Source organism: Coturnix japonica, chromosome 9, assembly GCF_001577835.2.
Source record: "Coturnix japonica isolate 7356 chromosome 9, Coturnix japonica 2.1, whole genome shotgun sequence".
NCBI lineage: Eukaryota > Metazoa > Chordata > Aves > Galliformes > Phasianidae > Coturnix > Coturnix japonica.
The window spans coordinates 14,071,373-14,084,853 of NC_029524.1; the positions used below are offsets into that span (position 1 = coordinate 14,071,373).

A 13,481-nucleotide genomic window follows, 5' to 3' on the forward strand; every position below is an offset into this window, starting at 1 on the left:
ATCCCCTTTCCTCCCAGACACTTCCCCAAAGCTGCCTGGAAGGAAGCATTAGGTAAGGTCTGGAGCCTTAGGAAAGCACTGTTAGGGAGATGAGTTACCAGCAAAGCTGAAGTCAAACACAGCAATTCAGAACACACCGAATGTCAGGCAGGACAGGAGCTGCTGTGCACACATCCCACTTATTGTGTGCACAGAAAACAACTCAGTTTATTTCAAGATATTTTACTCAGTTTGCAACTGATTCATTTCTGTAGTTTGTCCCATTACATGCTCTGAAAAGTAAATTCAATCCTCAAATCCTTCTAGCTGGTTACTTGTAAAATCCATTAGGCTCAGGCTCAAGCAAACCAGACCCATCTCTTTCCCTCCCGCTGCCTATTACATATAAATAGTAATTATTGTTCCTGGCAAGGTTCTAGTATCTCTTATGATTCTGTACTTTAATGATCTGATTTCTTAGCACTTTCTAGTGAAATAATATATTTAACAAGCATCCATGCTTCCTCCTCCATGATAGGATTTTTAAATTATGAATGTAATAAAGACAATGATGTTGCCAGTCTCATGATTAATAGCTTAAAGAGTCATTCACCAAGCCTTCATTCCTCCCGTTATCACAAATTCACAAGCTGTATGGCTTTGTAAAGTTCAGCAGAGACAAGATTTAACTCTCTGGTTACACAGCTACATCAGCGAGCACTACCAGAAGGACATTAATTTAGTTTGATCCAGTGAAGCAATTTAAGCCCTACCTGTTCTGTTGACAGATCTGTGTTTTTTTAAATGCCACCTTAGTACAAAGTGCCTAACGCAACATTTCCACCCTTATTTATGCAATGTGTGACACCTCCAATCTTGTACGCTGTCACGGCTTAAACCACAGCGAGCTCCATCCCAGCAATGCTACGGAACAGAGAGCATCATTAGTGCATGGTTCAGAGTTATTGAACTCATCAGCTGGGGAGGCTTCTCCTAATAACACGGGCTCCAAAACAAGCTGCTACAAACATTCCCTCTACCATCACATCAGTTGCTTTTAAAATTAAAACGAAACCAAACTGCTGAAAGAAAATGGGGTTTATGGTAAAACTTCATTTTATTACTTCACAGGAACATGAGCCTCATTTGATGCAAGAACACAGCCACAAAACACAGTTACTGCTCAGTGGAGCCGAGTCTACATCACTTCCCAGGGTTTGAATCTGCATGTTAACTTGAGCAAACAGTACAGTAGGTAACGCCAGTCAGAACTCTGAGAAAGGAAAGGCAGGTTAAACACCACACTGCAGATGCTACGAGCCATCAGCTGCTCACAATCAATCAGTGCAAGCAAATCTCGCAGGCATCACCTGCACACCCTGCTCAGAATGGTCCAATGGCACCAAGGAACCGCACTAAGGCCCCCTCCGCCTGCTGTTCTGCAGTGGGTATTCCTACGCCCTGCAGAACCACTTCCAATTTTGTTTTCTCTTTTTATTTACGTCAGCTGCACAGCCATCCTGAACTATAGATTAAAGCAAACAAAATGGAAACTAATCATTTATTTCCAATTGTGCTGAAGGTTTATCACAACTCAGCTAGCTTGAATTTGTCACGTGTGAGACAGAGGCTTTACCCGTTCTGGGCCTATTTGTATAACTCAGCACGGTGAGACAATCTCTTCACAACGAATCGTGAAATTTAAGCATCAGCCAAACCTGTTCAGAGTGATTTATGAAATTCTGAATATCACATTAATGGAATTGCTAACAGCCATAACTACAGCCACGTAAATGTGCCTCTCATAATAAAAACACTCTACATAGCCCCGAATGTTTAAGAAATGGTAAAAGCAACGACAGATCATGGAGCCCATCTCCTTCAAGGCATCAAAGACATTCCCAAGGAGGAGTTAATTAGTCCAGTTTCACAAGATACAGCGTTACAGAGTCTGAGATTCTGAAGGCCTGTGATTAATTTCCACCCTGCACCAACAGACTTTGCTTACATTAGCTCTGTTTTCAATTTCCCCTTCTTTTTTTCAGAGGCCTCTCACTGCTGTACTCACAGTTGGAGACTTGAGTTCAGCTTCTCTGTACTGCCCCATAATCAACTGGAACACTTGTCAGCAAACCTCTAGATGACAAGGAAGCACATAAGAAGTACTTTCCAACATGCATCTTTCCCCACCCTCTTCTCCAGCTCACCAGGCAGTGACTCAGACACGAGCCCCTTCCCCTCCTGCGATCTGGTGCGCAGATGCACTTGCTTCAAAGCATCAATATTGAACACAAAAGTTCACACAAATACTGTCCTTCTATTGACGCCACCGATAAAGAGATCAGGATCCAAGACTCCTGCCAGCCTCTCACACAGAAAAGACAGATTCCTCCCCATCATTTGCAGGCACCAAGGGTTGGCAAAGGAAGCTGTGGTTCAGTTCCTGCAGAAAGACGCACATCCACAAACAAAGCATCTTCCATAACAAGTCGGCCTCTCCTATGCTGGTACACCACTGCAGCACATCCTTCAAGCTTCCTTAGCAACATCTTAAGTTCTGAATACGAAGTCAACTTGCTTCTACAGTCCCCTTTCTGCATTTCATTCCTCACAGGCAGTCCTGCCTGAGGGCATGGCTTCACCTGTACGCATCCAAAGCTGGCACTGCTTTCATGAGAACTCCTCTGTCTTCAGGGTTTAGAGTGGCAGCCTGGCTGGGTTAGTTCTAACCCAGATCAGCGGAGCTGGTCCCACCACATGGCAGGATCAGCACTCGTGCCACTCACACAATAGCAGTGTGCAGAGATGAGAATGGCAGCACTAGCTAAAACGGTCTGGCCTAGCACGTGAGAAACTGCATCCCCAAGCTTTGGTTTCCATGGAAGTCACCCTTCATTATTCACAGTCACTCACCCCAAGGTGCTGCTGTTCGTGTCAGCAATACTTTGGGAAGAGACAAAAGCACCATGTGCTGTGGGATCCTCTGCACTATGCACTATGAGTAAATCTATGCTTGGCCAGCCAGGGTCTTAAGGTTTTTTTGATTCACTAAGTTCCCTATTTAAATTATCTAGCCAAGTGCTTCAGGCCCTCCTTATCTTGCTGAATTAAGCCAGCCCTTGCCAGCTGCCAACAAGGCGAAGTGGGAACACACCAGGCTACTGCTGAACCTCCTCCTCTAGCACAGCTCAGCATGTGCACGCTTCCATCTCCTATAGCCTGACTGCACTCGGCATTCCCTCTTTTCTCCCAGCTCCCTCTGATAATCCAGGAGGGATTTGCACCTGGCTCGGCTCGAGCCTGAGTTAATTTGCAAGACAGCAAAGTCAGAGTGGTTTTCTTCTGTCACAAGTCAGGGCTATGGACAGACACAGAGTCAAAGCAAAGCTGTGCAACAGATGATGCGTAGTATCGAGAACAGTTTTCCTCTGGGCTCACTCCCTTAACTGGCAGAAAAACACAGCAAAGACTTTTGCTGCTGTAGCAGTCCCGTACAAGCAGTCTCTTTAAACAGAACTGGCTTCCTTCATCAAAAAACACATCACAGTTTAGAGATCAAGGCAGAAAAACCAAAGTCTCAAGATCTACCGCTCTCACTTATCCCTGCTCAGTGCAACAATACTGCAAAATTGAGTGCTGGATTTGCAGCCTACTGCCCTTCCAGAGCAGAACCATGATTTCTTTTGTGTTTGTACAGCACCCACCACAAGTGCCATTATTCCCAACCAGTCCCATCAGTGCTGCTGAACGCAAACGAAACTAGGGATGCTTGGAGACAATCAAATAGCAGATGCATCAGGAACGAATTAATTTATATTTGAATGAAGGCAAAAGCCAATGGGAGGTTAAAGACAACAAGCTAGAAGGGAATTCATTTAAAGACAGAGCTGAAGAGAGAGATGCAGAAATGGTACATTTCATATTGTGGAAAAATGACTCAAACCATCTGAGATTTGAACAGTTACAGCCAAGGATTTTATCTTAGTATCTGAACCGCGACTCTTCAGGGCCAGGTTTACAATTCTCCTCCTTAATACACACACCATGGAGACATTGCAGGGTGGAGGAACACGCCATCAATCTGACTGACTGCACATCTTCCAGCTTTTTATTACACAGACAAACAGTGAAACCTCCTTTCTGTGCAAAGGCTGCTTTTTATCTACAGGGATGGGCTGACTAATGACAGCCAAGTAAGTGTTAACAGAACAAACTCAATTAGCAACTTCAGCTATATAAAAAAGGGGACTCTGCAAATGAACTCCATAAATGAGTTTAGCCACCCCAAGAAGTGGCCATTCTGTACTATTCAGCCACACCGAGGACAAGAGAGTAATCAAACAGGTTCTAGCTGTTCTTTTTATGGCATTGAGTTGTGTGGGGTTTTTTGATACATTCAAAGCATTATTGCATCAGAAAACATATCATGCATCTTTTTGTTTCCAGACAAATTCACCTGTATTTGTCATTTCTAGCTACATCTCAAAGGTGCACCAAATCTACAGCTTTATGGTTTTCGTTGCATGCTTTGCCTATATGCATGCTGAGATAATAAATATTAAATACAGGAAAGAACAAAAGAGAACCAAACCGACATTAGGAATATTTTACGGCAACTCTGTTATATTCTGCCAGTTACAGAGCTTGTCAGAAAATTGAGGTAACAACAGTGGCCACACCACTCAGCTGAGAATTGCTCAAAATTCACGGGAAGTTTTCAGAAATTCAAGTAAACAAACACCAGCTGCAACTTGTCAGAAATGCCAGAGAAATTAGGTTGGCTGCATTTTATTAGTCTATTAGCTGGCGTTCACACAGCTCCTTGTAAATCCTTTTTCTCACTCGGGGCATATCTTCCTGGGAGAACTGAAAAGGCTGGTCTAAGGCGAGGCACTTGCAGTACTGAAGAAAAGGAAAAGGCTCAATTGAAACAGGACATTCGCAACACGGACCACATAAGCCACCGATTGTTTGTAGAAAGCTCTTACCTGGAGCACAAAAACCCCACAGTCACTGTCATTTTTCTGTTGTGGAATGCACTAGAAGGAAAACAAACAAGAAGAGGCACATGAGATCTTTACCCATTCTTTCATTCTCTAAGTCCTGCTTCAAGTCCAAAAGCAGATACCACACAACTACCAGGTATCTTGTTCCCAGAGACAGCTGCTCTGCAGCAACAGTAACTGCAGTTGTAATCGCATATTCTCAACCCAATTTTGCAAGGTGACACCCAACACCCAGCTAGAATGGCACCTTACATTCAGAAAAATATATACTATTGGCCTGAAAACAAATTACAAATTCTTTCTTTCAAGTTTATTTAGTGACGTAGGCAGAACAGCTCCTCAGTTAGTTAAAATAAATGTTTGTGCAGCACCATCAAGTTTACACAGCACCAAACTCAAACTCAAAATCAGCAAAGCCACTCTGGTCTAGAGGAAGATTATTCTCAGTAACAAGCAGTGGCTTTTCTCCCCCAGCCACACCAAAGATTCTGAAGGAACACAAAAGGTGGCACGTGGTCAGTCACTGAATCAATGCACTGAATGAAGAAGCCTCAGATGGTGACTTTCAACCTTTGTTACTCCTCCACACACGATCTTTGATACACGGAGCTAAAGGGGGAAAAATTATTATTTTCTCATCTCCCAAATCCCCTACCTAACAGAATATAGGAAGATGAACCCTGACTGCACAGGGTGTGCATAAGCATAGAAGGGAATCATTCTTCCATTGTAGCATCACCTAAAAATAATCCTGTGCAAGGAGGGAGTTGTTGGGAGTGTCTGGAGTGCCATGACCTGGTTTTTGTTTGTTTTTTTTTCCCCATCTTTGGAGCAATTTTGGGATGGCTACGCAAATCTCCTATTCCTTCATTTACACTACAGACAAGTCATTGCCTTTTATTGCTGCCAGACTTTGTTTACTTGTGATCAAATGTAATGTGCTACAAACAGCCCCAGAGACTCAAGCTGCCTATCCATTGCAAATACAAAATACAGGCAGCAGCAGCACTCATCTGTTTCCTCCCAGCTTAGCTCTGAAGAGTCCTTTTGGGAGAAGTTAGAAAGCAGAGTCTCCAGCTCACTCTGTTCATGACCTTGTGCAAACCTGGGCACTGGATACAGCTTGTGCTGCTTGGATATTTAATTGACCAGAGATCAGGTTCAGGTCAACAAATTACATGCAGAAAGTATTAAAGACCTGGAGGGAGGTGGGTGAATGACAGAGCTTTAATTCCCATGTGTAACCACCTGTAGCACTACCACTTTCCTCATAGTCAGCATGAAACAGTTCACTACTTATAAAAAATATATAGGTATAGAAGCAATCTCCTAAAATCCACCAAAAAGTCATCCTGCAGGACTCAGAAGGCTGCCATTTACCTTTGTCACAGCAGTCTGCCAACCCTGAAGGAACTCGGGGCGATTCTTCTCTTTTGCTTCAGTCAGCAAATACTTTCGAATGTTCTTTATAAAGGAAAGGTGAGAAAACAACAATATTATTCCCCAGAGAAAGAACAAGAGAGAGACACTGACATCTTTGTTGACAGCTTTTTGACAATGAGGACAACTTCCAGGTAAGCATTAAGTATTAGAAGTTGGGCTCAGACCTAGAGGTAGAGACCAAAGCCTTCTACACCACCCAGGCTCATTTTGGTCCATCAAGGGAGGCTGCAATGCCCCACAGCCCCATTGCACACTGTGGCACTTGTACACAACATCAGAGTGCTCTCAGCCATATGGACATGCACCACAGCTTCAGCACGTGGGCTCTCACTCAGCTGCCACCTTGGTATTCAGGATGATAGCCTTTTCCTGCTTGAATTCCAATGAAAAACACTTTGAGTACTGCAGCTAATCAACAAAGCTCCAGGGAGCGTTTTAGTGACATACAGGAAAAAATAGTCCAACACAAGAGAAAGAAGCAAGATAAATGAGCCTCTGGTCTTGGGTTAAGTAAATCCTACTTCTCTGTAAACAGGCTGGTGGTTTATAGCACAATTTAAACACACTTCAGCACACTAACATTCAACTTAATGGGTAGACCACAGGAGAGTTTTGAGCACTGGCCTCCTACCCCCAAGAGAGGGCAAAAATAGAAATGTCTTACATACACGAGACAATTAAGAGGGATGGGAAGCTGCAGGAGAGACTGTGGGGCTGCAGAGGAACCTCTAGTTTACGCAGCAGGTTCAGGAGCCAGAGAGCATGAGGTCTCTCGCTCCCAGAACAAACACTGGCTTCACCTTCAGCAAATGCCAGAAGGAAGCCACTATCTTCATTCAGAAGTGCTGGCCGGGAACCCTCCCGGGTACAATAATTACATCTCTGCTGTAAGCCAACAGCTACACACAGTTTAAAGTAGAGGACTGCTACATCAAACAAGCAATTAAGTTGACAAAATTAGCTTTTGTAAGAGGTCACTGCAATTTGCCAGTCCCAGCAAAAACTTCCTGACTGTTCTTCACAAGCAGGACTGATATTTTCCCTCCAGTGTTCAGGTAATGATTTCAGAAGGTAGCTGGTTTACAGTCAGAGGTGCTCACTCCATTCTCGTGCAGAGGAAAAAAGCAACACACTACTAATATCACAGTAACAAATAAACCCCACTGGGAAGCACTATGGCACCTTCAGCCCTGTTCTCTCACCTTGGCAACCTCCCCCCATAGCACTGCAATTTGTCAACTCCTAAAGCCACATCCTGTAGCAGTTTAAAGAGTTGCTCTCAATCTCTCTCAGACTATCTCCTTACCTACGGCTGTGGCTCTCAGCCCCCGCTCTTTGTGGGAGTGACAAGGCAGAGCAAGAAGGGGTGCACTGAGGCACACCCAGGCCATTCAAGGAACGTGCAATCTGACCTCAGCTTCCTGGTGTGGGTTCACTCTGGGACCCTCCAGGTCAACAGCAGACATGCTGCTTTTTAAAGCTTAAGGATGGACAGGAAGAGGGGTAATTTGCTTAAAGAACCAGTTCAAGTTTTGCAGACAGCTGTCACTCTTACCTCTACACAAAACTTAAAATGAATGCCTTGGGAATCATAAAACGAAATGATTCGGTTGGGGATGTTCACAGTAATGAGGGACCAGTGGACTTCCAGGTGAATAGGGATCAATAAGAGAGTCTTTCTGAACAAGTCCACCTGGCAAGAACAATAATCATTAGAGGATTAGAGGAACAATACACAGAAAAGCATAAGACTAATCGTATCCCAGCGTCCCCTCCAACAACCCCTCATTGAAGTGGTCTTTTCCACCACCCACTCTTCCAACGCATTCCTCACATGCCTTTCACACACAGCTTACAAGCAGGCACAAAAGTACACCTACAGCACTGACAGCAGCTAAGGAGCATCACACAGCACCGCAGTTAGTCACCCCAGCCTTTGTGGCAAAAGCCTGCCCACACTGTGCTTCAGCACCTGTACCCAAGTGGGTCTTCTTCCGAGTAACTATGGGAATACAACTGAGACTCAGTGTGAGTTCATTACGACCCTTCAGGAATGCTATTCCTGCAACATGACCACCGCTGACTTCCACCCGGTCCACGTCACAGGCAGCTGATGCACAGAGCAACTGTGGCAAAGCCCCCAGAACCAGCAGGCAATGGAGCCCGACTCCCCCTGCTGTAAGATGGGAAGGCAGCCGGGCTGCACGGTGCTCCAGCCAGCAGGGAAGGGGGAATGCAATGCAGATGCACGCTTCCTTCCTTGAGCTTTGTGCTGCAGCAGATGCACTGTGGCCACAGGCAGGCAGACGGGAGAGAAAGTCTCCAAGTACAGAACAAGTCGATGAGATGCAACAGGCCGGTGCCTGTGTGGCAGATGAGCCTTACGCTTTTGGAAGCGAGTAAAGCCAGGCCTTTCATGATCTTCACTCCTCTCCAAAAGGTTGTCTAATTGCTGGGGTTTGTGTGGTTCAGTCCAGAAAATAAGAAGAAATAGAATGCTGAACTAAATGAACTCATCCTGTGCAAAGACTTCTATACTGCTTTTTTCTTTAAAAAAAAAAAAAGAAGAAAAAAAAGCACAGTGCAATTTGAACAGTCCATAATTGCTGCACTGCTGGAACAAGGCAGGTCGTTTGTCAGAAGGAAAAGTGTGTTTTTTGAATAGCAGTGGGAAGCTGAAGGCACGGAAGGGTCTGAGCACTCACAGCAGCTATCAGCCCCTCCTCGCTCACAACACCATTCTGACTGTCACGAGCATCTCCGATCCCTCCTCCCTCCTGCAGGAACCGCTCCCCGTGTGGATTACAGCACACTCGGCACGCGGCGATCCATCATTTTCACAGAGAAGCAGGGAGATGTCAGCCAGCAGCACGGCCAGCCCGCAAAGGAGAGCTGGAGTAAGATAAATGAACTGCCCCTCCTGCAATGCACAGCAGCAGCAGCGCCTGGTGAACCCAAGGGCCCTAACGTGGCCCTCGCTGTGGGATTGCTGCAGGTGTGCAGACCTGGTGGAGAAGAGTGGGAAAAGGCAGCCACAAGCTGGAAGAGTCTGTAATTAAGAGCTGACGTACAGCAAAGATGGTGGGGACCTGGATTCGTGGCAGCACGACAGTGCAGAGCCAAGGGGCTGACAAGAGCAGGACAGGGCCGAGCAGCACATCCTCTGGGCTTCAGCCACGAGCATCCTGAACAGCACATCTAGAACACTGGGCACAATGCTACGGTGTGTTTAAAAAGTAGAAACAAGCTGCTCTCAATTGCTTATTGCAGAATGAAGCAGTCCACATCAATCCTCCAAATGGAAACTAACTCTCATTCTTGCTTTTGAGATTCTTCAGAAATCAAAGTGAAAAACTGTTCCCTCCCCAGCTGCAACAGAAACACAGGTTGCACTTTCAGGACCTACCTTCCCTTTCTGAGCTTTTGCAAAACTCGGACTGCAAGAGAAAACTTCTTAAAAATCCTGTAATAGCAAGCACCGATATTCTGGGTCTCTTTAAAGAGATTTTAATAAATTATATGAATAGGTTTTATATTCGGATAATGAGCTCATCTCTTGCATTTCACAGATGTGCGCTATTTAAGAGCTCCTGCAGAATGATCATACATCCAAGCGTGGCCTTTGATTAGTCTTGCCTCATCTACCACATTAAAAAGGACAAATGCTCACCGAAAACAGAGTGCTGTTCTTTGCACTTGCTACCCCAGGAAATATCAGAGCCCATGATGTGGTGCGGGTTCTGGAAAGCAAGGTGAATTCTGTCCTTGTCATGAAAACAACAGTGTGGCTTATTAACTGCCGGACTCTTAATTTCTGCTCGCCAGCACTGGCACATGTTCCACTGGAGCAGCAGTTTGATTTCATCAAACAATCCCGGTTTGAGATAAAAGAAAGCAGCAGTACTAAGTCTGCTCTCCCACAGATCAGTGTACCTGGCACAGCCATGAGCAGTAAGAGACGTTTCTTGCAGCTAAATTAAGAGCTTGCACAAACATACCCAGAGATAACCCACCACTGCTGATGAAGCCACTCAAAGCACTATTTCACAACAGAAGCAAGGTAACCTGAATAGCAACACACAACTGCTCTTGCTAACCACAGCTCACTTTGCACAGCTCCTTTACAAACCTGGCCATTGCAGACAACTGGCTGGACCCAGTTTCAAATTAGTGACTCGACCCAACCCCGAAAAACCACAGCACTGACAACACAGAGTTATAAAGTACCTTTTTAGTCCACCGCTTTACCCCATTATATCCTTTGGTTACAAGCTGTCTATGAAAAAAGCTGTTAAAGAAATGAACCTAAAAGAGAGAGAGAGAGAAAAGTGAACACAGAAATCCTCACGCACAGTCATTCCTCTGCCTCCAGGATAATTTATACAGAACAACTCATAATGAGGCATTATTTAATGCAGGTTTTTGTAACAGAACCCCAGAAGGGCCAGAGACTTTGCCAAGCCTAAACTATCACTGTTCTTTAGCAAACAACAAGAATCAAGCCCTCTTTCCACATAATATATGATGCGAGTCATTGCTGCATTTGTATTTACCCTCTGGTATCTCCAGGCATATCATGGTTAGATTTTTGGTGGGGATGGGCCTGGGAGAAAAACACCAGGATAAGGTTTGTGCTGTTCTTTAAAGGGATTAAGGAAGAGATCACTGGATTAACATAGTGGGGGTGAGACAAAAAGGAGTAACTTTGGTTGCTGGAAGCTCAGAAACACAAAAAAAGAATCAAAATAAATTTCATCAAAACAGTTACGAGATACAGTCCAATGAGAGTCATTTGTATTCAACTACTACGACCAGCTCCGGACTTCAGACAGAAACAATATTCTGCTATTTAAAAGCATTGCTAAGTTATACCACATCTGTTTTCTGAGTAACTGAAAACCTGCATTTATGGGGGGAAAAAATGCAGACTTATGTTAAAAACAATTATTTAGCTCCAGGTTAACACTATTATCCCCCATGCTTTGCTTCTTGCAATTACAGGAATGGAATAATACCGGTGCAAACCTGCAACGTCTGTTTTTAATAATTCTGCTAGTGTAGAGGTGGTAGATGGCTCGAGTTATTACTTAAAGTTAGAAAATGCAGCATCTGAAAACGCAGGCTAACAGCCATTAGCTATGCCTGCAGACTTCAAAACCACATTCTGAGGTACCAGCACAAAATCTCCCATGAGGATTTCAATTATGCACTATGAAGAAAAAGCAGACACAAGCAAACAGATACAATCTCCAGCACCACAGCCCTAGCACATGCTCAGGAAGTACAGAGAATACTAATGAAGAATCACCATCGCCACCAATCAAAGCAACAAAGCTCTTTCTTCCGAGCGTGAAGATTTTAAGAGTGAGGTTCTGCAGAGCTCATCTAAAAATGGCTTTGTTTGGTTCTTCCTTTGTGGTCTCACCTGAAGTTGTTCAGCTCTACCAGTAGACAGATGGCTTTTTATAATTGCCACTGCTGGAAATTTTGTCTTGATTTTCTTTTTTGTTTTGTTTTTAGTTTTCTAAGTGCCACGTTGCAATTGGGAAGAGGCAAACACTCTGCTGAGGGTGCACAAAGCTGAGTGCTGCAGTCACTGCTGCGTCCATTCCCACTCAGCAGGCACACAGCTGAAGCTCTCTGAGCAGCTGCGGGGTGAGTGAGCACAAGCAGCACGTGAGCACAGTTCAGATGCTGCCATTCATGGTCTGCCATCTCAGCAGGAATCCAACTCCAGTAGAAAATTCAGCTAAAATACTGGACTGGTGAACAAGGACATGGAGGAAGCTGTTTAGAAGCAGACAGGATGGGAACAGAAACCTCCGGGAGAGAAAGGATTGTGGGATGGGAGAAAATAGGGCAGCCAGCTTCCACAGGTAGGTCAGTAAATCAGGCTAGGACAGAAACCACCTGCAGAGCTCATGCAACAGATTCTTGAAACAAATAACAGCACTGAGAATCATATTTTAGTGCAGGGAAGGAGGAAAATTTGAGCAACAGAAGCAACAAACTGTAACCGAACCACGTAGAACATCATTGAGCAAAACCTTAAAGCTGAAATATTCAGTGCTTCACCCTTCTCAATCTCTCATTACGTACATTTGTACAAAAACAAAGACTCCCACCTTTTCAGGGACTGCATCCATGATGAGTTCACCATACATGTTAATTATCTGTAAGAGTCAGCAAATATTTGAATTAGTACAGAATAATTTTATAAAGCCCAAATCCACAAGTTCCCCAAAACCCACAATCTTTCACACTTACAGCAGCAACAAGGAGCTGAGCAATTACAGAAACGTTTTGCTGTAGTCTGAAGGACAAGCGCTCTGGAACTAATAGTGGCCTGCCCTGAGAGAGGCTGTGTAACTGACTGCTTGAAGCCTGCCCCAATCTGAAATGCAGTTTAATTCAATTTAAGTGTACCAGTGCATGCCCTTGGCTCTGCAGCCTTCCTGGTTTTTGGCTGGGGGCCACGGCCTGCTGCTTCACTCTGCTGCTCTTGTATTCTGCTTTTCTGGCATTGAGCTCGTGAGGAGACACTCAAACATACACGGGTAGTTGCTATTTTCTCAAAACAGAGAAACATCACTCCTTCAAAAGGAAGCAGCTCAGCTGGGACTCCTCCTCTCTTCCACTTGTAACCACTACTATTCCACCTGCCTTTGTAAAAGCCACTCACCACATTCTTGTGCTTTTCCACTACAGGCAGGCTATCTATAATGCAGCAGAAGGTGAGCAGCTGATAGATACCCCGACATAAAGAGAGCTAAGAAGGGGAAAGAACCACGCACACACCAAGCGTCTCTGACCTGGTCATTCAGCCAGTTCTGGCCATCCAGTGTAGCTAAATCATCCATATCCAGCATGTGCTTATTATAGAAGACCTGGAAGTTGCAAGTGGAGGATTTCGGATGTTTTTCCCGATACTTCATGATTTCCCTGGTGATAAAAGGTTTTCTAAAACAAGATCGAAGAGGCAGAAAAACGTAAGTCAAAGTCAAGGTCACATCAAAAGAAATTCTACTGCTTTAGGTGTCAGACATGGAGCAC

General features: G+C 44.6%; 1 protein-coding gene across 5 annotated transcripts in view; it reads right to left on the minus strand.

Annotated features, from left to right (window-relative positions):
* Positions 1–1,072: 1,072 nt before the first annotated feature.
* SENP5 (SUMO specific peptidase 5) overlaps positions 1,073–13,481 on the minus strand; it is a 46,015-nt gene continuing 33,606 nt past the window's right edge. For all 5 annotated transcript variants that reach the window (XM_032446481.1, XM_015871707.1, XM_015871710.2 and 2 more), the window contains exons 4-10: positions 13,241–13,388; positions 12,554–12,601; positions 10,656–10,733; positions 7,984–8,121; positions 6,366–6,449; positions 4,968–5,018; positions 1,073–4,881 (exon numbers count right to left, since the gene is read on the minus strand). In XM_032446481.1, the coding sequence (XP_032302372.1) occupies positions 4,771–4,881; positions 4,968–5,018; positions 6,366–6,449; positions 7,984–8,121; positions 10,656–10,733; positions 12,554–12,601; positions 13,241–13,388 (658 nt within the window). In that variant the 3' untranslated portion in view covers positions 1,073–4,770. The remainder of the gene's footprint in view (positions 4,882–4,967; positions 5,019–6,365; positions 6,450–7,983; positions 8,122–10,655; positions 10,734–12,553; positions 12,602–13,240; positions 13,389–13,481) is intronic.